We start from the raw sequence: 25,426 nt of genomic DNA, 5'->3' as shown, positions 1-25,426 counted from the left end.
GTGGGATGTGTCCTGGATCTCAGTGGGATGTGTCCTTGATCTCAGTGGGATGTGTCCTTTATCTCAGTGGGATGTGTCCTTGATCCCTGTGGGATGTGTCCTTGATCTCAGTGGGATGTGTCCTGGACCCCTGTGGGATGTGTCCTGGACCCCTGTGGGATGTGTCCTGGACCCCTGTGGGATGTGTCCTGGATCTCAGTGGGATGTGTCCTTGATCTCAGTGGGATGTGTCCTGGATCTCAGTGGGATGTGTCCTTGATCTCAGTGGGATGTGTCCTTGATCCCTGTGGGATGTGTCCTTGATCTCAGTGGGATGTGTCCTTGATCTCAGTGGGATGTGTCCTGGACCCCTGTGGGATGTGTCCTGGACCCCTGTGGTTGTGTCCTTCATCTCGGCTTCTTGTTAAGGTTTCTGTATTTATTTTCTGTGGTCCACTGGTTCACTCCCAGATGGCTGCAGCGAGCAGCAGCGGTCCAGGCTAAGCCAGGAGTCCAGCCAGTTATCCTGTGAGAGCGCGGGGCACACATACTTGGGCCAGCCTCCACTGCCTTCCCAGGCCATTAGCAGGAGCTGGCTAGGAAGTGGAGCAGCTGGGACTCGAACCGGCACCCATTTGGGACGCTGGTGCTGCAGGCCGTGGCTTTACACGCCATGCCGTGACGCTGGCCCCTGTGAGGGCTGGCGGGGTGTGTTACAGCTTTTCCGTGTGTTGAGAGTTGTGATGTGGTGTGGGGTGCGTGGACTGTGAGGTTCTGCCCAGCATCGAGGGTGCGTCTGGGGCGATGCATTCACACCGCCGCTGATGGGTCGTGTTGCTTTCAGGTGCTGGGCCAGCCCTGGTCGGTGTGGGTCGTGACACTCCTCTCACCGTGGGCCCACCGCAGGCCAGAAGGGCGGCGTGGAAGCGGTGTGCGCGTCCGTGGACGCTCTGACCCCTTCCTGGTGCTGTGCTGTTTGTTCAAGATTGTTGTGTCTGGGGGCAGTGCCGTGGCTCAACAGGCTAATATTCCACCTTCAAGCACCTGCATCCCATATGGGCGCAGGTTCTAATCCCCAGCTGCCCCACTTCCCATCCAGCTCCCTGCTGTGTCCTGGGAAAGCAGTGGAGGATGGCCCAAAGCCTTGGGACCTGCACCCGCGTGGGAGACCCGGAAGAGGCTCCTGGCTCCTGGCTTCGGATTGGCTCCGCTCCAGCCGTTGTCACCACTTAGTAAGTGAGCCAGCAGATGGAAGATCTTTGTCTCTCCTTCTCTCAGTAAATCTGCCTTTCCAATAATAAATATGTGAGTGAATATGAAAAGCCTCACTTAGCTGTTTGAAAGAGTAACAGAGCGAGGAGAGAGCCTGGCCCTCAGGCTTTCGTGTTGTGTATATATGTTGGTGTGTGTTTCCACATTGCTGTTTCTGTGTTGCATGTATTTCCACATGTTATGTGTTTCTGTGTGTGCTCGTGGCTGCAGGTGCCCAGCCCCTCCCGGCTGTGTGTGCACGGTCACCAGCAGGTCCTTCCTGACTCCCGTGGGTGCCCAGGACCGTCCTCCCCTTCACAGCGTCGGTTGTAGGGGATTCCACAGCCAAGCCCACCTGCGACAGGAGGGCCCCACCCAGCCCGGGACTCCACACCCGACCCCACCCACGAGGGCTGCCCTGTGCTTGGGTTTTCTTGCGAGCATTCATGATTTGGGTTCTCTGGGTTTGTTGTCTGGCGTGAGGGTCTGCTTCTTCCTCCCTCCTGAGCCCAGCTGTCCCATCCACTCTGTGTGTGTGTGTGTGTACATTCATGTGAAAGGCAGGTGAGACACAGAGCCAGCTGTCCCCTGGCTCACTCCCCACGTGACCGGGCTGGAGCCAGGAGCTCCGTCTGGGTCTCCCACGTGGGTCCAAGGCCCAGGGCCCTTCTCGGCCTCCTGGGGTGCAGTTGGCAGGAGGCAGCCCCCGATGTGGGGTGCAGGCATCCCACGGGAGCCTCAGCTGCTGCACCGACACCTGCCTCTCAGCCCCGTGCCCTGTGGGGACCTCCAGCAAGACGCTGGATGGCAGTGGCTGCTGCAGCAGTGGTAGCTACAGAAGTGTGAGTCTGCCCTCGCTTTGGCTGGCCATGTCTTTGTTTTTAAATGATTTAGTTATTTGTATTAGAAAGTCGGTGTCAAGAGAAGGAGAGAGATCTTCCACCTGCTGGTTCACTCCCCAAACGGCGACAACAGCCAGAGCTGGGCCAGGTGGAAGCCAGGAGCCAGGAGCCTCCCCCAGGTCTCCCACACGGGTGCGGGGTCCCAAGGCTTCGGCCGTCCTGGACTGGATGGGAAGTGGAGCTGCCGGGACTTGAACTGGCGCTCGTATGGGATGTCGGTGCTGCAGGCCGAGGTTTTTTTTTTTTTTCAAAGATTTATTTATTTTATTACAAAGTCAGATATACACAGAGGAGGAGAAACAGAGAGGAAGATCTTCCGTCAGATGATTTACTCCCCAAGTGAGCCGCAACGGCCGGTGCTGCGCCGATCCGATGCCGGGAACCAGGAGCCTCTTCCGGGTCTCCCACGCTGGTGCAGGGTCCCAAGGCTTTGGGCCGTCCTCGACTGCTTTCCCAGGCCACAAGCAGGGAGCTGGATGGGAAGTGGAGCTTCCGGGATTAGAACCGGCGCCCATATGGGATCCTGGGGAGTTCAAGGCAAGGACTTTAGCTGCTAGGCCACGCCGCCGGGCCTGCAGGCCGAGGTTTAGCTAGCTGCAGCAAGGCGCCCTCCGCATGGCTGTGTGTCTTAGATGCGTGTGGTCATAGTGGGCTGACCAGAGGACTTACAGGTTTGTTGAAAGCGAGAGAGAGATGGAGACAGAGAGAGAATCTCTATTTTGCTGTAACTTCCCAGATACCTGTAGCTGGAGCAGAGCCAGGGACCCGCCAGGGTCTCCCCGTGAGTGCAGCCAGGGATCCATAGGGTTTCCCCATGGGTAGAGCCAGGAACCCACCAGGGTCTCCCCGTGATTGCAGCCAGGGATCCATAGGGTCTCCCCATGGGTAGAGCCAGGGACCCTGCCAGGGTTTGCTGTGGGTGGAGCTGGGGGTCCCCTTAGGGTCTCCCTGGGAGTGGAGTCGGACACCCCACAGCTGGGGGTCCCGTTAGGGCGTCCCCGGCAGGAGCTGCCATCCCATGGAGCCCATCTGTGTCACACACCTGCACGGTCTGCTTCCTGGCCCTGGCCCAGCTGGGGAAGCACTTGGAGAGTGAACCAGCAGGTGCAGGAGCTCAGATCTCCCTGCCATAAATGTTTAAAAACAAAACAGGCAAATGGCTTTACCTTACCTGCTGTGTTCCTCCTCCCAGAAACCCGTGAGTGTGTGGTGTGAAGTGTGAGGTTTGTGTGTGTATGTGGGGTGTGCGTGCTGTCTGGTGTGGGGTGTGTGTGTGCTGTTTGGTGTGGGGTGTGTGCTGTCTGGTGTGGGGTGTGTGTGCTGTCTGGTGTGGGGTGTGTGCTGTCTGGTATGGGGTGTGTGTGCTGTCTGGTGTGGGGTGTGTGTACTGTGTCTGGTGTGGGGTGTGTGTGCTGTCTGGTGTGGGGTGTGTGTACTGTGTCTGGTGTGGAGTGTGTGTGTGCTGTCTGGTGTGGGGTGTGCGTGCTGTCTGGTGTGGGGTGTGTGTGTGCTGTTTGGTGTGGGGTGTGTGCTGTCTGGTGTGGGGTGTGTGTGTGCTGTTTGGTGTGGGGTGTGTGCTGTCTGGTGTGGGGTGTGTGTGTGCTGTCTGGTGTGGGGTGTGTGTGTGCTGTCTGGTGTGGGGTGTGTGTACTGTGTCTGGTGTGGGGTGTGCATGCTGTCTGGTGTGGGGTGTGTGTGTGCTGTCTGGTGTGGGGTGTGCGTGCTGTCTGGTGTGGGGTGTGTGTACTGTGTCTGGTGTGGGGTGTGTGTGCTGTCTGGTGTGGGGTATGTGTACTGTGTCTGGTGTGGGGGGTGTGTGTACTGTGTCTGGTGTGGGGTGTGTGTACTGTGTCTGGTGTGGGGGGTGTGTGTACTGTGTCTGGTGTGGAGTGTGTGTGTGCTGTCTGGTGTGGGGTGTGCGTGCTGTCTGGTGTGGGGGGGTGTGTACTGTGTCTGGTGTGGAGTGTGTGTGTGCTGTCTGGTGTGGGGTGTGCGTGCTGTCTGGTGTGGGGGGGTGTGTGCTGTCTGGTATGGGGTGTGTGTACTGTGTCTGGTGTGGAGTGTGTGTGTGCTGTCTGGTGTGGGGTGTGCGTGCTGTCTGGTGTGGGGGGGTGTGTGCTGTCTGGTGTGGGGTGTGTGTACTGTGTCTGGTGTGGAGTGTGTGTGTGCTGTCTGGTGTGGGGTGTGTGTGTGCTGTCTGGTGTGGGGGTGTGTGTGCTGTCTGGTGTGGGGTGTGTGTACTGTGTCTGGTGTGGGGTGTGTGTACTGTGTCTGGTGTGGGGTGTGTGTGCTGTCTGGTATGGGGTGTGTGTACTGTGTCTGGTGTGGGGTGTGTGTGCTGTCTGGTGTGGGGTGTGTACTGTGTCTGGTGTGGGGTGTGTGTGCTGTGTCTGGTGTGGGGTGTGTGTGCTGTCTGGTGTGGGGGGGTGTGTACTGTGTCTGGTGTGGGGTGTGTGTGCTGTCTGGTGTGGGGTGTGTACTGTGTCTGGTGTGGGGTGTGTGTGCAGTCTGGTGTGGGGTATGTGTGCTGTCTGGTGTGGGGTGTGTGTGTGCTGTTTGGTGTGGGGTGTGTGCTGTCTGGTGTGGGGAGTGTGTGTGCTGTCTGGTGTGGGGTGTGTGTGTGCTGTCTGGTGTGGGGTGTGTGTACTGTGTCTGGTGTGGGGTGTGTGTGCTGTCTAGTGTGGGGTGTGTGTGTGCTGTCTGGTGTGGGGTGTGTGTGTGCTGTCTGGTGTGGGGTGTGTGTACTGTGTCTGGTGTGGGGGTGTGTGTGTGCTGTCTGGTGTGGGGTGTGCGTGCTGTCTGGTGTGGGGTGTGTGTGCTGTCTGGTGTGGGGTGTGTGTACTGTGTCTGGTGTGGGGTGTGTGTGCTGTCTGGTGTGGGGTATGTGTACTGTGTCTGGTGTGGGGTGTGTGTACTGTGTCTGGTGTGGGGTGTGTGTACTGTGTCTGGTGTGGGGTGTGTGTGTACTGTGTCTGGTGTGGGGTGTGCGTGCTGTCTGGTGTGGGGGTGTGTGTGCTGTCTGGTGTGTGGTGTGTGTGCTGTCTGGTGTGGGCTGTGTTTACTGTGTCTGGTGTGGGGTGTGTGTGCTGTCTGGTGTGGGGTATGTGTACTGTGTCTGGTGTGGGGTGTGTGTACTGTGTCTGGTGTGGGGTGTGTGTACTGTGTCTGGTGTGGGGTGTGTGTGTACTGTGTCTGGTGTGGGGTGTGCGTGCTGTCTGGTGTGGGGGGGTGTGTGCTGTCTGGTGTGGGGTGTGTGTGCTGTCTGGTATGGGTTGTGTGTACTGTGTCTGGTGTGGGGTGTGTGTGCTGTCTGGTATGGGGTGTGTGTACTGTGTCTGGTGTGGGGTGTGTGTGCTGTCTGGTGTGGGGTGTGTACTGTGTGTGGTGTGGGGTGTGTGTGCTGTGTCTGGTGTGGGGTGTGTGTGCTGTCTGGTGTGGGGGGGTGTGTACTGTGTCTGGTGTGGGGTGTGTGTGCTGTGTCTGGTGTGGGGTGTGTGTGTGCTGTCTGGTGTGGGGTGTGTGTGCTGTGTCTGGTGTGGGGTGTGTGTGCTGTCTGGTGTGGGGTGTGTACTGTGTCTGGTGTGGGGTGTGTGTACTGTGTCTGGTGTGGGGTGTGCGTGCTGTCTGGTGTGGGGTGTGTGTGCTGTCTGGTGTGGGGTGTGTGTGTGCTGTCTGGTGTGGGGTGTGTGTGCTGTGTCTAGTGTGGGGTGTGTGTGCTGTCTGGTGTGGGGTGTGTGTGCTGTCTGGTGTGGGGTGTGTGTGTGCTGTCTGGTGTGGGGTGTGTGTGCTGTGTCTAGTGTGGGGTGTGTGTGCTGTCTGGTGTGGGGTGTGTGTGCTGTCTGGTATGGGGTGTGTGTACTGTGTCTGGTGTGGGGTGTGTGTGCTGTCTGGTGTGGGGTGTGCGTACTGTGTCTGGTGTGGGGTGTGTGTACTGTGTCTGGTGTGGGGTGTGTGTGCTGTGTCTGGTGTGGGGTGTGTGTGCTCTCTGGTGTGGGGGGTGTGTACTGTGTCTGCTGTCTGGTATGGGGTGTGTGTACTGTGTCTGGTGTGGGGTGTGTGTGCTGTGTCTAGTGTGGGGTGTGTGTGCTGTCTGGTGTAGGGTGTGTGTGCTGTCTGGTGTGGTGTGTGTGTGCTGTCTGGTGTGGGGTGTGTGTACTGTGTCTGGTGTGGGGTGTGCGTGCTGTCTGGTGTGGGGTGTGTGTACTGTGTCTGGTGTGGGGTGTGTGTGCTCTATGGTGCTGTCTGGTGTGGGGTGTGTGTACTGTGTCTGGTGTGGGGTGTGTGCGCTGTCTGGTGTGGGGTGTGTGTACTGTGTCTCGTGTGGAGTGTGTGTGCTGTCTCGTGTGGGGTGTGTGTACTGTGTCTGGTGTGGGGTGTGTGTGCTCTGTGGTGTGTGTGTGTGAGTGTGTGTACTGTGGTTGCTCCCAGGCCCACTCACTTTCCCACTTGCTGTGGCCTGGGAACCCTCTCCCTTAGCCTCCTGGGTTCCTGGTGCAGCCAGGCACGGCCCAGCCTCCCCTGGAGCCCCCGCTCCGTCCTCTCATCCCCAGGCTCAGTTGCCCGCTGATCCTGGAGAGAAGGACTGGTCCTGAGCCCAGGTGCTGGGAGTTGAGGGAGGCACACTCATGGCTGTGGCATCTTGGACTCTGGGGAGGCGGCCGAGGAGGGGTCCCCACTGGTCCCCAATCCCGTGGGGAGGTCAGCTGCAGCCTGCCCTGTGATGGCACCCGGGGTTTCTATCTCCACAGCCTCTTGGGGCTGGGCTGGCCTCCAAGGGACAGGCTGTGGAGTGGGGTCAGGGCGGCGGGCCCTGCGTGGCCAGCAGGGACATGCCCTTACAGGGTGTGGGAGGCCTCACCCCTGGGTGCTCACCCCTGGGTGCTCACCCGCGCCTCAGTTTTCTGGGCCTTCCTGTTCCTAGTTTTTGTTATTCAAAAGGTTTATTTTGTTGGAGTGTAGGGAGAGGGTTCCCGCCCCACCTGGCCCCACAGCCAGGGCTGCCAGGCTGGAGCCAGGAGCTAGGCGTGTTCTTTGGGTCTCCTCTGTGGGTGCAGGGTCCAGCCCTGGCTGCCACCTGCCACCTCCTGCGCCATCAGCAGGAGCTGGAGCGGGAGTGGAGATGCTGGGTTGGAGCCCCTGTGCAGTCTGGGCCCTCTTCCTGGCCTGGGGAGCCCTGTATTGCAGGGGTGGGGTTGAGGAAGAACAGGTCCCTGCATTTCTGGAGGCCCTGCTGCTGGGACCCCCACCCTCCTTCAGCAGGGGTGGCGGGCCCAGGTGCCTTGGTCAGTCTCTTCGTTCGTCTGTCCGGGGTCTGTCTGCCTGTGGTCTTCCCATGGGTGCTAACTATCTGCACTTCTGGTTTCTAAGTCAGTACCCTGCCCTGGTCCTGAAGGCAGCCAGGAGGGACCAGGCTCCCATGCCAGGTGCGGCCCACCCCCTGCAGAGAGCTGGGGCGGGGCTGGGCCTGCGGTGACGGGCGTGGGCATGGCCACAGCTTTTATTCAGCCCCCAGGATCCTGACTGCATTATCTTCATTTCCTTTAATTTGTGGGGTTTCTAGTAAGTGGGCTTAAAAATAGGCCTGGGCATCCCGCCAGGGCATCTCCGTGTCTCCCGCTGCCATTGCTGAGTGGGGGACACGGTTACTCGAGCCACTGGCTCCTGCCAGGCAAGGGGGCCTGCTTGGTGCTGCCTGGCGGGGATAGGCTGCAGCCCCTCACTGCTGCACACAGGGCCAGCGTCGGGCCTGGGCATGCCCAGGGCACACAGTAGATGGGTAGCGAGGGTAGGGTCTGCCGGGGGGCCCTCTGACAGAGGCCTGGTGACCAACACACATCCAGGGCACCTGTGGGAGACGGAAATTGCTGGGCAGTCAGGTGGGCACACAGCCCAAGGCTGTCCCTCTGGCCACACAGGCCTCGCACCTGCACTCTTTCTAGGGTCCATGCTGGCCAGCTGGGGAGGTGGCAGCCCTGTCACTGGCAGGTAGTTGCTGTATGGGATGCCAGTGTTAGAGGCCTGGCTGCCTTGTTTGTGCTCACATTGCGGCTCCTCCTGGGCTCTGTGAGGCACTCGGACCCTGGTCTCTCTCACCCCAACTCCAGCCTGGCACCTGCCTCGGCAACCTGGTATATCCCGGACAGGTAGCCGAACAGCTGGGCACTGCGGACCCCTTAGCTCTGCACCTACTGCTTGGCTGGGTCTGCCTCTCTCTGTGTCCCTGGTCCCCAGCATCCCCTCCTGGGAGGGTGGTGTCTGGGCCTCCACGCTCTGGTCTGCCTCTCTCTGTGTCCCTGGTCCCCGGCATCCCCTCCTGGGAGGGTGGTGTCTGGGCCTCCACGCTCTGGTCTGCCTCTCTCTGTGTCCCTGGTCCCTGGCATCCCCTCCTGGGAGGGTGGTGTCTGGGCCTCCACGCTCCACGTCCTGTGCTGCCCCACCCCACTCCAGGCCTCTCCTGTCCATCCGGGCAGGGGCGGGAGAGGACCTGCAGGGCCCTGGAAGCCAGGGCTGCCGCCAGCATCCCCAGGAGCCTCATACCTGTGCAGGTGCCTGCTGCCCCCACCTGCAGCCCGGAACCTGGCATCTGTGTGGGCAGAGACGGCACGGCAGGCGGGGGCAGGGACAGCAGGAGGCCCTGGAGTGCTGCAGCTGGTCACACCGAGTAGGGGTGGGGGGATGGCTGCCCAAGGCCCTGGGCTCCCGGGCGTCCAGGTGGGGTGGCTCCTGTGGGGAGTGACCCCGCCCTGCGGTTGATTGAGTGTTGCTGCTTGGGCCTCATTTACATGAGGTTTTTAAGCATAATTAGAAACGCGACAAGCTTTGTGTCTTACCTCCCTCCCGACTATTTATGGCAAGATATGCAGATCAGGAGAACGGTGCATATTAAACACTGGGCGACTGAGAAGGGCCACCGGCCCCACCCACCTGCAGGGCGGGGGTCACACTGGGGCTGCGCTGGGCTCCCATGGGCCCCCCTGGGGCTGTGGAGCCGCCCCTGCCCTGCCTGGCCACTCTAGCCCTGCCCTCCCCACCCCTGCCCAGTGCTGGAGTGGAGCTGGCTTCCCGAGTTACCAAGGGCGCCCGAGGGAGACTCTCTTCAAACTCCCGTTATTTAAATTACAAACATGGGTGAGGAGGTTGTCAGCTGTCTTCAAAACACTGCTCGTTAATTCTTTGGGAACCTTCTGGAACTCTTTGCAGGCTGTGGGGAGCTCTGTGGATGTGGTGGGGGGTGCCGCAGGGTGGGAGCCTGTGGGGTCACCCCTGCCTCTCCCAGGGCTGCGCCGTCTCCTTGGGGACGTTGTCTCCTTGGCCCCCGAGCCCCCGGCCGTGTCTGGGAGTGAGGAGCGGGGAGCCGGCAGGTGCCCAGGGAGAGCCCGACAGCGGGACCCCGTGCTGTCCAGCTGCCCCGAGTGGGAAGCAAGTGGGAGCTGCCGCGTCCGGCGCCCCGCCCGTGCCTTCCTCGGGAGAAAGAGCTTCCAGGCACACACTTGGGCCGTGTTTCTGTCTCACTGCCCAGGGCCTGGACACACACACAGCGTTGCCTTGCCCGAGGGGCTGGCAGTGGGGGTGGGGGTCTCCTGCATCTGCCGTGATCGCTGCTCCGAGCGAGGGTCGAGTGCAGGACCACCACTGTCAGGCTCCGACCCCTGCGCTCTGCCCTGGGAGCAGGAGGCTGAGCCAGGCGGTGACCGTGTCCAGGCCGTGTCCTGACCCGCTTGCTGCCTGGAGGGGCCACTGGCCATGTGCAGTCCGCATGTTACGGGGACTGGGCACGGGGCGGGCTCCTGGTAGCCCCTGCTTTTGCCTGCCTGGGCCTGGCGGGCTACGAGAGAGTCCATTAGCGGCAAGGCCTGCTCTGCTTGATGGTGTCTTAAAAGTTTAATGCAGACCTGTGGGCCAAACTGCCTGGGCCTCACCCAATTCCCGGGGGGTCTGGGTGTGCTCAGCTCAGCCCAGTCTGGGTCCGGAGGGTGAATCCTGGGCCTCCACCCGCCCCTCAGCCCCACTTCAGGGACAGGACGGACGGCGATGAAGCCCATTTCCCTCAGCCTATGCTGTGAGAGCAGTGTCCCCTGTGTCCACCCCCACACTGGCCACTGTCCCCCGTGTCCACCTTGGGCACTGTCCCCTGTGTCCACCCCTGCCCCTGGCGCTGTCCCGTGTGTCCACCTTGGGCACTGTCCCCCTGTGTCCAGCAGCTGCCTGCTTGCTCAGATCTGTGACCTCTCATTCGATTGGACAGTCCGATCCTGCAGAATTGCATGGTCCCCTCTGCCACTCACCTCTGTGAGGGGTCCATACCCCTGGAAGTGTCTGGAACCTGGTGCCCATAGGCCTCTGGGAAGATCTGCAGGTCCTGGGGCCTAGGGAGGGTGGGCTACCTGCCAGCCTGGGCGTCCCACTCCCCAGGCGCCCCCTGAGCCCGGCCTGGTGTGGCCAGCCCTGGCCTGGCCCCAGCTGGGAATCATGTCCCCATTTGATCCTGTGGGAACCTGCTAGGCTGGTGGAGGCTCCTTCCCTGTGTTCTGTTGCTCTTGGGGCCCTGCCCCGACCCCGTGTCTGAGGGCGGGTCCACAGCGTCCTGTCCCCCGACCCTGTGTCTGAGACAGGGCCCAGGGCGTCCTGCCCCTGCACTTTCTTAGCCCAGGGGGATCTGTGTGTCCATGGGAGGTGCTTGCTCACTGGTCCCACTCCAGGGCTTGGCGCAGGCCGGGAGGGTCCTGGGTGCAGGGGCTGTGAGGTCCTCTGAGGTAGGCAGTTAAGGGGCAAACTTGGGGTTCACTGTTTACCCCCTGGCTGCTCCACCTGCACATCCCCGTGTGGAGGGGACCTGAGCCACTGGAGGGAGTGCTGGGTGCCGGGCAGGGCTGAGCCCAGCAGGTGGGAGGAGGCCCTGGTGCTGGGGGCCAGGCCCAGCGTCTTGCCTCTCTGTCTCTCGTCTCTGTGTCTCTGTATTTTTCTGTCTCTCTGTCTTTCCTCTCTCTCTCTCCTCTCCTTCTCTCTCCGTTTCTCTCTTCTCCATCCTTCTCTCTGTCTCTCTCCTGAAGCCCAGCTTTGTTCCTGCCTCGGGTGAGGCTTCTAAGGACCTGAAACCAGCCCCGCCTGGCACAGGTGTCCTGAGGACAGTGTGCCAGCCAGGCCAGCTGTCCTTGATCTGCCTGGTGACCTGGGCAGCTCCCTGCCCAGGAATGAGTGTCCAGCCAGCAGGGGCAGGGTGGGTTGACCTGCAGGTTTTACAGGCACCCCAAAGCCTGCTGGGGTGCGCCAGGCCAGTGTTGGGGCCACAGTGTCCTTCCAGGAATGTGTGGGGTGGCTCTGCAACACCCAGATTTCTCTGAGGGTCAGCAGCCTGGGGCTCGCTGGTGGGAGACAGGACCTGGGCGCTTCGCGTAGTCCCCGGGTGCGTGGCAGACTTGGCTGGCAGCTTGTCTTCTGGGGGACCATGTCCAGGCCCGGTCCTTGGGCTAGGAGTCGGGGTCCCCTGGGAGCTCCCTAGGCTGATGGAGCTGGAGTGTGTGACTGGGGTGGGTGGCAGTCCCAGCTGATGCCGTCAGGCTGGGAGGAAGTACCCTCGTGTCCTGTTGCCCCTGGCAGTTTGTTTCCCTGGGAAGCTGGCTGGATGCGAGGGTCTGGTACCGCCACCTCCTGCCAGGCCTGTGTTACTCTGTGGCTGGTGCGCAGCAGTGGGGCACCCTGGGTGACCCAACACCGCAGGCCACCTTTGCCCAGACTGCACCGTCCGACATGCTGAGCCCTGACAGCCACCAGGCCATGCAGGGTGGGGGCTGCACGGGGTGGGCTTGCAGGGTGAGGCCAGGCCATCCACCCCCGCCCCCGCCCCGTGCTGCTCCCCAACTTCTCGCCGGCCACCCCCCTCAGCCTGCGTGGCAGAGTTGAGCTGCCTTTCCTGGGGGTCATTCGCATGCGTGGCAGCGAGGCTGACTGCCCGGCCGGCCCCGCCGCCGCTGGGCACCGTGAGCACCCCTCCACGCACAGCGGTGTTTCTGCCATCTTTGTTTGCATTGCAGTGAGTCATCACAAGTATGTCTTGTACCAACACCCCGAGCCGCGCATTCCTCTGGCACCAACATGCCACTGTTTTGAAAGCCGGGGCTGGGAGCTGGCGTTGACTCCGGCTCCCAAATCAAAGGCGGCTATTCATCCCGGGAGCTGCCTGGGTGTGTGTCGCATCCGGACGCTTCATTGAGATGCTGCGCGCTGCCCCCGAGTGCCGGCCTGGGTGCAGCTGAGCGCGGCCGTGGAGCCCAGCGCCCAGCTCCTGCCGCTGCCGCCGCCTCCTCCTCCTCCTCCTCCTCCTCCTCCTCCTCGCGGAGCCCTCCCCACCCCAGGGCTCCCGCTCCGTTTGCTGCATTCCCGGAGCAGCGGGCGGGCGTGTGCGCGCGGGGAGCCCGGGCTGGGCAGGCAGTCACGGGCCGCTGGCCGCAGCAGCCGAAGGTAGGTCTCCCCCGCCCGCCCGGCAACTTGTGTGCGGCGGGGGCACCGCGGCCTCGGCGGGAGAGCCCACCTGCCCAACTCCCGGTGCAGGGTGGCTCCGCCCGCCCCTCCTCCCGCCGCCGCGGCCGCCGCACTTCCCTCCGAGGGACACAGTGGCCTTTGTGCCGCCCTGCGGAGTGGCCCGTGCGCGGCCCCAGCGCCCCAGCCCCCGGGCGGCTCCCGGCCCTGCCGGTCACCTGGGCTGGGACCGCGCCAGCAGGGATTGGCCGGCGCCGGACGCCGGGAGGGGAGGGCGGCGCGCTCGAGTGGGCTGCGACAGCTCCAACTCCTGCTTCTGGCAGCCGCTGCCTGTGCTGCAGCAGCCGGACCTGCGCCGGGGTCCGGGCTGGGAGCGGGGAGGCGCCCCCGTTGCCAGGGGCAGGGCTGGGCGGGGTCTGCGAGGTTGCCCCTGCCCAAGTTCACGCCCCTGCCCTCCTCGGCACCTGCCGCACAGCTGCAGGACCTTGAGGAGGGCGGGGAGGCTGCAGCCCAGACCCCTCCCGCTGCCCCCCCCCACACCTAGGCTCTCTGCGGGGGTTGGGGGTGCAGGGAAGGGGGACGCAGACCACCTGGCTGGGCGCTGCGGGGAGTGCCTTGCAGGCTGCGAACTTTTCCTGAGAGAGGAGTTGCAGCCGGCCGACCCTGCCCAGGCTCCGGGCCACCCACCCGCCGTGGCCCCTCCCGGCGCGTGCGGCCCCCGTCCTGACTGTGTGTGGGTGCAGGGGCAGCTGCCTGAGGCCCTCCCCAGGGGCACTGTGGTGGCCTGGGTTCCAGGAGCCGTTCTGGTGCTCCTGGTGGTCTCAGAGCCCATCTTTCTAGATTGTTCCAGCTGGTGGGGGCGGAGGGGGAGGGGACAGCCCCCGAGGTCAGCGCAGGGCAGCAGTGCTTGTCTGGCCTGGAGCTGACCACAGTGTCTCCCCACCCCCACTCGGTCCCGCAGATGCGCCCCACCAGGGCTGTCCCGCGCTGAGAGTCCGCAGCCTCTGGCCACACCCGCCTGCCCGCCATGTCTCAGATGCTGCATATTGAGATCCCCAACTTCGGCAGCACGGTGCTGGGCTGCCTCAACGAGCAGCGGCTGCTGGGCCTCTACTGCGATGTGTCCATTGTGGTCAAGGGCCAGGCCTTCAAGGCCCACCGGGCCGTGCTGGCCGCCAGCAGCCTCTACTTCCGCGACCTGTTCAGTGGCAACAGTAAGAGCGCCTTCGAGCTGCCGGGCAGCGTGCCGCCGGGCTGCTTCCAGCAGATCCTCGCCTTCTGCTACACGGGCAAGCTGACCATGGCGGCCAGCGAGCAGCTGGTGGTCATGTACACGGCCGGCTTCCTGCAGATCCAGCACATCGTGGAGCGCGGCACCGACCTGCTGTGCAAGGTGAGCTCACCCCACTGCGACTCGCAGACGGCCGCGGCCGAGGACGCCAGCTCTGAGCCTCACAGCCCCTGCGCCCAGCTGCAGCCGGCCGCCACCACCCCCTACATCGTGTCCCCCTCCGTGCCCATCCCGCTGCTGACCCGCGTGAAGCACGAAGCCTTGGAGCTGCCACCGGCTGCTGGCCCGGGCCTGGCCCCCAAGCGCCCGCTGGAGACAGGGCCCCGGGACGGCATGGCAGTGGCCGCCGGCGCGGCCCCGCTCAAGCTTCCCAGGGTCTCCTACTACGGGGTGCCCAGCCTGGCCAGCCTCATGCCCGGCGTCCAGCAGGCACCCTACTCCCAGGGGGAGCGGACAAGTCCGGGAGCCAGCAGCCTGCCCACAACCGACAGCCCCACCTCATACCATAACGAGGAGGATGAGGAAGACGACGAGGTGTATGACACCATGGTGGAGGAGCAGTACGGCCAGGTCTACATCAAGTCCACGGGTAGCTATGCAGGTAACGGCGGACCCCTGGCGGTCCCTGCGGGCACGGGCGGGCGGTGGGCAGGTGCTGGTGGCTGGCTTGGAGGCAGCCACTGAGCAGACAGCACCCTCACGTCCAGGGCTGTAGCAGCATGTGTGGGGAGGATCCTACCGTGCCCTGGTCAGAGGGACCGCAGGCCTGTGTCCTGGGGACCTGCCCGCCAGCTCCGTGTCCTGTCCGCGGTGGCTGAGGGTCACCTGTGAGCCCCAGGTTCCTTCGCTCAAGGGGCCGCTGCTGAGGGGGACAGCACTTGCAGACCAGCCAGGTTTGCTAGACAGTCACGTGCCATACGGGCAGCTGTGTGCCCACTACCCCTTGGGTCCTCACACGCTAGGGGTGAGGAGGGCTGTGGGGAGTCTGGAGCGCCAGCGGCTACAGACGGCGTAGCTGTGGCCCTGGAAGGCCCTCCAGCAGAGGGGTTCTCTGGAGACCCCTTCCCTGACAGGTATGGCGACACCTCGGTCGGTCCTGCAGGAAGCCCATGGCCTGCCCGAGGTAGCCGTGTACTCGGCTTCTCCCATAACCCAGAAATGTACTGGCCTCCGGGCCAGGCGGCCATGTCCCGGGTCCTGGCCTCCCAGGGATCTGCCCAATGTGCAGTTTCTGTAGCCCTGTGACAGCCCCGGGGGCAGTGGCCCAGGCAGCCAGGACAAGCCAAAAGGTCTTTCCTGGCCAGGTTGGGGGGCGCACAGCCTCAGGGACCCTGCAGGACGAAGGCTCTGTCAGGCGTCCCAGTTTCTGGGCAGCCCCCACCATCCGGAGCACCTGCCATAAGGCACCGTCCAGCCAGGGCTCCACAGCAGGTTACAGTCACCTTGGGGCTGGGAGGCTTCAGTCCGGCATGGCTATGGACTGACCGACAGGCACGCGGCAGGGATGCCCGGAGTCAGCCGTCGGGAAGGCTGGCTGAGGCTTCCAGGCCGCGCAGCTCTCCCCCGGCAAGCCCAGGAGTGGGGCAGAGGGAGGGGCGTGTGGCTTCTTGGTTAAAATCTAGGTTATCGGCGGTGAAGTGACCAGCCGATGGGTGTGGGGGGCTGAGGGGTGCACACGGCAGGCAGACAGCGCCCATCACAGGCCCACGCGGAGCTGTGCCCTCATGCCCGCGAGGCTCCCGCCAGCCTGCTGGGCCTCCCTCGTCAGTTTCTGCTCCCATCACTGGAGTCGCCCACCGTGTGCCAGGAGGGAGAAGCGGCCAGGGGGGTGCTGCCCACGGGACAGCCTCCTGCTGCAGAGTAAAGACATGCCCCGGGACAGGAAGTGGCTCTTCCCCCGGGACAGGAAGTGGCTTGCCCTGTGGTCTTTATTCTGTCCTCCACTGTGTCTGTCTGGTGTCTGAGTGCTCCGCAGGGGGGTTGGGACACCAGGCCCGAGCTCACTTAGGCGCGTGCACCTGTCACAGCCGCTGATGCCACCCTGGGACACAGCCGGGGCTGTGGGGACAGGCTCAGCAAAGGCCATCAGACAGGCCAGCACCCCTGCCGGACGCTCCCACATGTCAGGACCCAGCCTGATGTGGGGCATGTCGGCAGTGAGCGGCCGGTGGACAGGAGGGCATCGCTGCGGTCTGGCACAGTGGTGGGCAGCGTGGGTCCCCTTGGGCTGTAGGCAGATGGCATCTGTCCGTGGGGGCTGTGGACATGAGTGTGGGTGCTGGGGTTCAGGATGGAGAACTCTGGCCCTGCAGGACCCTCAGAGGTCAGCCCGGTTCTGGGAGTGGCAGAGCTGTGGCCTTGGGAAGCTACCCTCAGCTCCATTGGCTCCTGTCCCTGCCCCAGCCTGAGGTGCCCTGCGGCTGGGCCTGCTGTCCTCAAGGGCAGATGCAAGGCTAGCAGCTTCCACAGGGCTCCTGTGCAGCCGTCAGTCCCCCGATTCCATAGGGGACCAAGGGGAACCCAAGGGTTCAGTCCAAGGGGACCCAGCGCTCGACTCGGTTTAGCCAGGGTTCGTGGCACTGGGTGTCCTGGTGGCTCCATTGCCGCCTGCAGCCTGTCTTCCGCCCGTCCCTCACCCCAAGCCCTCAGCTGCGTCTCCTGACCCAGTGACCACTGCCATCCCTGGGCAGGGGCCCTCTGGCTGGACATGTACACGTGTGCATGGAAATTCAGTAATTTACTCTGCAAAGATTGTTTATTTACCTGAAAAGCAAAGTTACAGAGAGGGAGGGAGAGATTTTCTCTCCTCTGGTTCACTCCCCAGATGTTGGCAACAGCCAGGGCTGAGCTGGGCTGAGGCCAGGAGCCCCATCTGTGTCTCTGTGGGTGCAGGGCCCCAAGCAGTCAGGCCAGCCTCTGCTGCTTTCCCAGGAGAAAGCAGGGAGCTGAGACGATTGGGTGCTCGCCTGGGATGCCAACTTTGCACGTGGTGGGTTAACTTGCTGTACCACCACGCTGAACCTGGGGCTCCTGACTCAGCCCAGCCCAGCCCCAGCTGGTGTGGGCACTTGGACCGTGGGCTGAGAGAAGAAAGATCTTCCTCTGCCTTTTCAGTAAATTAAAGGAATAAGGAATTACGTGGACATCCCCCCGACCAAGTGTTCAGAGATGTGTGTCTGTGTGTCATGTAGGGCCCGGAAGCCTCCGCTGGCTTCCCACGAGGACGCATTGACGACATGGGTGAGGAGCCATGTGTCTGCTCTGGGTCCTGTCGTGCTACCCGAGGGGGCTTTCGGGGCTGTCGGGGCCTGTAGAGGCTGTTGGGGCCTGTAGGGGCTGTTGGGGCTGTTGAGGTTGTTGGGGCCTGTTTGAGCCTGTAGGGGCTGTTGGGGCCTGTAGGGGCTGTTGGGGCTGTTGGGGGCTATTGGGGCCTGTAGGGGCTGTTGGGGGCCTGTCAGGGCCTATAGGGGTTGTTGGGGGCTGTTGAGGGCTGTTGGGGCCTGTAGGGGCTGTTGGGGCCTGTAGGGGCTGTTGGGGCCTGTAGGGGCTGTTGGGGCTGTTGGGGGCTATTGGGGCCTGTAGGGGCTGTTGGGGGCCTGTCAGGGCCTATAGGGGTTGTTGGGGGCTGTTGAGGGCTGTTGGGGCCTGTAGGGGCTGTTGGGGCCTGTAGGGGCTGTTGGGGCCTGTAGGGGCTGTTGGGGCTGTTGGGGGCTATTGGGGCCTGTAGGGGCTGTTGGGGGCCTGTCAGGGCCTATAGGGGTTGTTGGGGGCTGTTGAGGGCTGTTGGGGCCTGGGCCACCCCCGGTTCACCTGCCCGTCCCCGTGGTCTCTGATCTGGGCTTTGGCTGTGTGTCAGTTCTTGGCTGGAATGCGTCACGGTCAGCCTGCTGTCTTTCGTGGTGTTGTACCTGCTAGTGCACGCGGCCAGCTCATTCCTAGTTCCCTCTGTGCAAACCCCGGGACCCAGTGTGAACGCTGTGCCTGTGGCCATTCTGGCCGCCCTCTGCTCACATGCGGTCACTGGTTCATCATGTGCCCATGACCCTGCTGCGTCCAGGAGGGGAATGGTGGCTTTCGGGTTCCCCTCAGCCCTTACCGTGCACTGGCCTGCTGCCTCAAGGAGTCAGCTGGCTTCTCTGTTCTCAGGGGACCTCTCCCTGTGTCTGCTGGCCCACAGGGGCCTCCTGTCCAGGTGTGGCACTCACTTGGCATGTGGGCGTGTCCATCCTGGTCAGTGCCATGTGTGGTGGCCAGACCTGGGCTCTGTTGGCCGCCCTGTGTCCCTGGTGACCGAGCCAGGCCTACCAAAACCTCATCCTGTGCTGGCTTTTTGCGTGTTTGGTTTATGTTTTTTTAAAAGGTACATTTATTTGAAAGGGTGTGAGAGAATCTTCCATTTGCTGGGTTACTTCCCAGGTGGCTAGAGCAGCCAAGCCTGGGCCAGCTGTTCCCTGGTCTCCCTCATGGGCCCTTGGCACGCGGAGCCTGGCCACCTGCTGCGTGGCTCACTCCTGGGTCGCCGCCTGCCCCCTGGGCGGAGGCGCCATGAGCACTGGCTTCAGGTGATCTCCACGGGGGCACATGGCCCTCTCCACCTTGGAAAGCAGGACACTGTCCCCTGCAGTCCTTCCGTCCCTGCCAGCCCCCTGTCTGGCCAGCATGGGCCTGCCTGGCCCACTAGGGCCGCCCAGCCGTCCATCCTGGTCACTGGGAGTGAGTCCACTCCCAGCTCCAGGGCTCTATAGCCTTAAGGTAGCCATGCTTGCCCTCTTTGTCCACACGGGACATGTGTAGAGGCCGCCGGCATCCTGGCAGCCAGTGTGCCCCTGTGGGCCTCCTGGACCCGTGTCTCTGAAGCCATGCCCCTGCCCCTGGTGAGAACAGATGCGTGATTCGTTCCCAAGAATGCAAGGGGTGCGTTAGGACACCCTCAAACAGAACCTGCCTCTCCGAGTACCCCTGTGTCCAGTGGGAGAGTTGCCCAGTGGTCATGCTGGCAGTGCTGCCCACGGCCCACATGGAGGCTCCGGGCTTCAGCTGCCTGAGATACCCAGAGGTGGCAGCGCAGGTTCAGGGAGGCCCAGGTGGAGCTCCTGGCTTCGGCCCAGGCTCCTGTGTGGGCGTTTGGCGAGTGACCGCATGGGCACCTCCTTTCCCCAGCTGCCGTCTCCCCCGTAGCGTGGCCTGCTCCCCACCTGTCTGCGGGCTCTGTTGCTGTGTGCAGGTCCTGTGTTGCCTGGGGCTGTTTTAGCTTTTTTTTTAAAGTATTTTATTTTGATAATCTTTACATAGTTGATTAGGGCACAGAGGGTCAAGGGCTACAGGAAAGTGGGCAAGACCATTGTTTCCAAATTATTACCGTTTTTTCTGTATCTGAGGTAAGGGGTGGGTGAAGAGAGAAGCCCCACCCAGCCTCCCACCCAGCCCAGGTCCCGATGTAGGGCCTGCTCCGAGGGTTCTGCTCAAGTGGTTTTGAGAGTTCACTTCTGAATTGCTGTCCATCTCGCCATTCCAAATTGATGAAATCTCTCCAGAATCCACTGGCTGACAGTTCACCTAAAGATGGTCGGCTGGTTCACTCCCCAACCGGCCTCAATGGCCAGAGCTGAGCTCTAATCTGAGGCCAGGAGCCAGGAGCCAGGAGCTTCTTCTGGGTCTGCCACACAGGTAGAGTCCCAAGGCTTTGGGCTGCCCTCAAGTGCTTTCCCAGGCCACAGGCGGGGAGCTGGACGGGAAGTGGAGCTGCCGGGATGCCCATGTGGGATCCCAGCACATACAAGGTGAGGACTTGCCACTAGGCTTCCATGGGCCCAGGCTGTCTAATCTTGCCCTGCCCGCCCCCCACATCTGCAGGGTCTCCCTTCAGGCTGCATCTCCCAGGCTCTCGGCAATTTTCCTCCTCAGCTTCATCTAGTTTTCTTTGTTTGTTTTGCTTAGGGCTTGTGGAGCTTGTTCAAATTTATTTGTATATTTTTAAATAGTTTATTTATTTGAAAGGTTGAGAGAGACAGATCTTCCATCCTGCGGCCCCTGGGACAGGCTGAGGAAGCCAGGAGCCAGGGGCTCCATCCGGGTCTCCTTGCAGGTAGACAGGCCCAGGAGCTGAGCTGCCTCCCAGGGCACAGGCGAGCTGGGTGGGCCTGGGCACACTGGCTGCACTCCCACCTTAGGAGAACAAACTGACTGCTCTCTCTCTCTCTCTCTCTTTTTTTTGTATTTTTATTTGCAAGGCAGCGACAGAGTTCCCACCGCTGTTTGATTCTTAGATGCCAGTCAGGCGTGTGGCAGGTGCACGCCAAGGCCCGGCGCAGCCCAGGTCTTTCTGTGGCTGGCAGGAACCGAGCGCTCGAGCAGGACGCGCTTCCTCGGGGAGGCCTTAGCGGGAGGCCGAGACCCTAAGCGCACATGTGGGCCTGCTGCAGGCATGCCAGCTGCTGGCGTCCCCAGCCCCTAGGAGAGTTCTTTTTAAAGATTTTTCTTTTAATTATTTTTATTGGAAAGGTAGATACATAGAAAGGAGGAGAACCAGGGAGGAAAATCTTCCATCCGATGCTTCAATCCCCAAGTGAGCGCAACGGTTGGAGCTGGGCTGTTCTGAAGCTGGGAGCCAGGAGCTTCTTCCAGGTCTCCCACATGGCTGCAGGGTTCTAAGGCTTTGGGCCGTCCTCGACTGCTTTCCCAGGCCACAAGCAGGGAGCTGGATGGGAAGTGGAGCTGCCGGGACACGAACTGGCGCCCATTTGAGATCCGGCACTTGCAAGGCAAGGATTTAGCTACTAGACCACCACGGCAGGCAGTCCAAAATTTTTTTGTTTTTTTAAATCAGACTGACAGAGAGGTGGAGGAGGGAGGGAGGGAGGAGAGACAGAGGTGTTCCTTTTGCTGGTTCACTCCCCAGATGTCGCAACAGTCAAAGCCAGGAGCCTCTTCCAGGTCTCCCACGCGGGTGCAGGGTCCCAAGGCTTTGGGCCGTCCTCGACTGCTTTCCCAGGCCACAAGCAGGGAGCTGATGGGAAGCGGGGCGGCTGGACTTGCACCAGCGCCCACACGGGAGGCCAGCATTACAGGCAGTGGCCCTACACGCTGTGCCGCAGTGCCCACCCCTCAGTTTTGTCTCTGAGTTGGCTGCTCAGGCCACATGGGAAGGTTTTGTCAGATTAAGGAGACGGCTGTGGAGTGGGTGAGGAGCCCATGGGTGCTCAGCCCTGCTGGTGCAGGGAGCAGTGATCATCGCTCCCAGAGCAGCTCTGTGTCCTGAGGGTGGAGGGACCCTGTGGTGGCCCTGTGGGCTGGGGGTGGAGGGACCCTGTGGTGGCCCTATGGGCTGGGGGTGGAGGGACCCTGTGGTGGCCCTGTGGGCTGGGGGTGGAGGGACCCTGTGGTGGCCCTGTGGGCTGGGGGTGGAGGGACCCACGGCGGCCCTGTGGGCTGGGGGTGGAGGGACCCACGGCGGCCCTGTGGGCTGGGGGTGGAGGGACCCTGTGGTGGCCCTGTGGGCTGGGGGTGGAGGGACCCCACGGCGGCCCTGTGGGCTGGGGGTGGAGGGACCCACGGCGGCCCTGTGGGCTGGGGGTGGAGGGACCCTGTGGTGGCCCTGTGGGCTGGGGGTGGAGGGACCCCACGGTGGCCCTGTGGGCTGGGGTGGAGGGACCCCACGGTGGCCCTGTGGGCTGGGGGTGGTGGGGCCCTATGGTGGCTCCGAGTGCTGGGGTGGGCAGTGCAACCCTGCGGCTGACCCTTGGGCCATGGTCTGACATGGAGCAGCTAGGACTTGAACTTGTCCTCCCCTTGCCGCGTTGATTTTTTGTGGGCCAGCCTCCTCAGGATGAAGATACGCCCATCCTGCAATGCTGGCATCCCACATGGACATCACTTGGGACGTCATATGGCTGCTTCACTTCCTACCCAGCGCCCTGCTGATGGGCTGGGAGAGGAGAGGAGGGGGCCAGGCCCAGGGCCCCTGCACCCGCTGGCAGTCAGAGGTGGCTCCTGGCTTCCGCCTCAGCTCTAGTCATTGTGGCATTTTGGGAGTGACTAGTGATAGATTTCTCTTTCTGTCACTGTGCCGTTGAAATAAATAAAGACATCATTGGTGAAAGGGTCATTTGCTTATTTGAAAGGTAGAGTTACGGTTAGGGACATGCAGGAGGGTTCCGTCCACGTCCCCCCGATGGCCACAGTGGCCGGAGCTCAGCTGTTCTGAAGCCAGGAGCTTCTTCTGGTCTCTCGTGCCAGGGCAGGGCCCCAGCACGAGGCCGCCCTTTGCTGCCTACCCAGACCGCGCGCACAGAGCTGGGTGGGAACCTGCATCCATTTTGGGGTGCTGTTGCCACAGGCAGACGACCAGCCCGCAGGCACACCAGCCCCTGGGGTATTTTGGGTTTTCCGTCTCCAGCTTTCCGGCGCATTTTGCCATCTTCCTGGCTCCAGAGCTTTATCTTTGGGTCACTGTTTAAACGCAGCACAGCGTCCCTTGGTGCCCGGGAGGCCGAGTGGGCTCCAGGACCCCTGACTGCACACTTGGGAGGCTCCTGAAACACAGCCTGGGTCACCCTTGGGGTGAGCCTGCCACGGCATGAGGGGTGGGCACGCTGACTGGGGTGTAAGGAGTGGTCGCATGGGACAGTGCCTGTGGCCAGCATCTGTCAGGCCGGGTTTATTGTTCAGGTGGCAACCCGAGGGCCTTGTGCCCTGCGCCCCTGGTGAAATGCAGGCAGCCCCGTGCGTGTGCACCTGAGCTCCAGCCTGGCCCGGGCATCTCCGTGTCAGGACATGCTCTGTGTCCCCAGCGTCTCCCGCTCTCCCTGTTGCTCTCCCTTGGCAACCGTGGCTGCACCCTGTCCTCCCAGGGCACGATGATGCCAGCATGCCTCCTAACGTGACATTGCCCTCACCCAGGGCCCTTGCCATGCTCTGCACCGTGCCTTCCCCACCAACAGCCCCTGCCCCATGCCGGGCTCTGCCCTCGCCCCCCAGGCTGGGCTGTGTCCTCGTCCCCTGGGCCCGGCTGTGTCCTCGTCCCCGGGCCGGGCTGTGTCCTCGTCCCGGGCCGGGCTGTGTCCTCGTCCCGGGCCGGGCTCTGCCCTCGTCCCCGGGCCGGGCTGTGTCCTCGTCCCCGGGCCGGGCTCTGCTCTCGTCCCTGGGCCAGGCTGTGTCCTCGTCCCCCGGGCTGGGCTGTGTCCTCGTCCCCGGGCCGGGCTCTGCTCTCGTCCCTGGGCCAGGCTGTGTCCTCGTCCCCCGGGCTGGGCTGTGTCCTTGTCCCCCGGGCCGGGCTCTGCCCTCGTCCCCCGGGTCAGGCTGTGTCCTTGTCTCTAGGGGCAGTTGACATCAGGGCAAACACCACAGAGAGTCGGTGCCCTAGGGAGCTGTGTGACCCGCTCGCATGCCACTGTCACTCACCAGCTGGTCTAACCTGTGCAGGCAGTCTTTCTTAGAGACAGACGGCTGCAAGGACCAAGACTTGCCGAAGCCAGGAGCCTAAGGCCTCTTCTGGGTCTCCAACACGGTGCAGGGTCCCAAGGCCTTGGGCTGTCCTCTGCTGCTTTCCCAGGCCACTAGCAGGGAGCCAGATCAGAAGTGGAGCAGCTGGGACTCAAACCAGCATCCTTATGGAATTCAGCACTGCAGGTAAAGACTTGGCGTGCTACACCACCTTGCTGGTTCCAGGTCTGCTGTGTTTTTTAAAAGGATTTTAAATTTACTTAAGAGTTGCAGATAGAAGGCAGATGGAGACAGTGCTCTCCCGCGCACTGTGGCTCCCCTGGGTGGCACTTTCTGCAGCAGCCACTCACAGCCTTGTGTGGTGCCTGGGTGGGGGCCAGCTCTGCTGGTCACTGGACCTCCCGCCAGGGCCGGTGGGACCCCTACCAGAGCCCCATCACTTCCCACGTGCACTTGGCTTATAAGTGTCCAACAGACACAAGAGGGACCGTCCACATGCCACGCAGCTGCCCAGCCCCCCGCCCCCGCCCTGTGGGTGTGAGGGCCCCAGGCCTCCTGGTGTAGGAACTCATCGCCCCTGGCTGCAGCTGCCTCTTGTTGGGCAGGAGGCGAGGTGAGCAGGGGTCATGCTAGCTGCCCAGCTGTTCCCCGATTCACGGTGGCCATGGCTCTGCCCGACCGGGTGACGGGCAGTCGTGGCCAAGGACCCTGGTGACCGAGGACCTTAGGGTGGAGCCCTGACCCCACCTGTAACGCACGGGGCGCCCATGACCGTGGGTGTGCACCCCCGCCCTCCCAGGGTTGCAGGGCTGGAGTGCTTTAAGCTGCGGGCAGCAGCTCAGGGCAGGGCAGAAATAGCAGTTTTTGGGAGCGGGGCTGCTGGGAGGGGCTGTGGAAGGGGTTATTTCGGAGCCTTCCACGCTGCTGCTCATGCGTGTGTGTGATCACGCAGCGCCGCACTGGGGGCTGCAACTGGGTCTCCACGTGAGCTCCACGGAGCCTTCTCACCCGGCTGCACAACTTCGGGGCTGCTCGCCTGTGCCGCCTGTCCTACCAGAATTGGGCGGTGGTTGGCTCAAGGTCATGCTGTGGCACCCCACCCTCCCACCCCCGTGCAGACAGCCGAGCTGGTGAGGCACCTCAGCGGGGCTGAGTGGCACGGCCGCCTGTCGCTCTAGCCGTCCGCTCTGTTCCTGGGGGTGAGTGGTCGTCCCAGGACATTGTCCAGAACCGCCGTGTGACCCGAGGGCCAAGCCTGCCTCCACAGGTGCCACCTGCTGGCGAGGGCAGCCAAGCAGAAGCCGAGTCAGGACCTCAGCTCGTCGGCTGGCGGCACAGGGTGAGGGTGGGCAGAGTCTCAGGCTGCTGGGGCAGCCCCGGGGGCCACAGGGCTTCCTGGGCCTGGGGCAGTGTCCTCATGGCCCCAGGGCAAGCTGCACACCCTGTCTTTGCTGTATGCATCCCGGGGAGACCCCAACTGGTCCTGCTGGAGCCTGTCGCCCCGACCTGCTGCTGGAGGACCTGGCCAAGCCAGGGGTGGGGCACGGAGTGCTGGGCAGTGACGTGGCTCCCAGCAGACCTCCAGGGACCCTGACTGCTGCCCGCCTCTGGGCAATGACCCCTCTGGGTGTTGCCGGCAGCTGGCGTAGCTGTGTTCGGCTCCCCGCATTGGAGCCTTGAGGGATGAGAGACAAGGCTTGTGGGTGCCAAGTCCACCTGTCCGTGGCCGGGGCCCACCCCGCCATCAGCCATGTGCACGGAGCTGGTGGGGATTCCTGTTTGGCCTCTACCTCTCTCAGTCAGCCGGTACTTTCCGCAGCTGCACAGGGAATGCCTCTGGTTGCAGGGGCAGGCCCTGGCGGTGGCCATCTCAGGCCAGCCCACTCACCCCGGCGTGTGTCCCGCTCTGTCCTGCCTGGACACCCTATGGTGGCCACCCCCTCCCTCGGGAACTTATTCCTGGGGTCCGGCCCCATCTGCTTTACCTGCCGCGCCTGCTCACTGGGGCGTGGGGCCATGTGCAGTGGGCCAGACGTAGGGTGCAGGCCAGGAGGGAGACTGGGCGGTACAGCCTGGCCTGGGCCTG

The 25,426-nt window shown here is 62.9% G+C and overlaps 1 protein-coding gene across 2 annotated transcripts in view; it reads left to right on the top strand.

The window, feature by feature from the left end:
- Positions 1-25,426, top strand: part of NACC2 (NACC family member 2) — a 40,919-nt gene that overhangs the window by 12,444 nt on the left and 3,049 nt on the right. Inside the window, exons 1-2 of one of the 2 annotated variants that reach the window (XM_058672630.1) lie at positions 12,038-12,590; positions 13,570-14,500. In XM_058672630.1, coding sequence (XP_058528613.1) covers positions 13,636-14,500 — 865 coding nt within the window. In that variant the 5' untranslated portion in view covers positions 12,038-12,590; positions 13,570-13,635. Of the gene's footprint in view, positions 1-12,037; positions 12,591-13,569; positions 14,501-25,426 lie in introns of those variants that run through there. The other variant, XM_058672629.1, reaches the window with a different exon arrangement.

Source organism: Ochotona princeps, chromosome 14 (genome assembly GCF_030435755.1).
Source record: "Ochotona princeps isolate mOchPri1 chromosome 14, mOchPri1.hap1, whole genome shotgun sequence".
Taxonomy (NCBI): Eukaryota; Metazoa; Chordata; class Mammalia; order Lagomorpha; family Ochotonidae; genus Ochotona; species Ochotona princeps.
The sequence above is the reverse complement of the archived record's forward strand: the minus strand, read 5'-3'. Positions and strand labels throughout refer to the sequence as shown.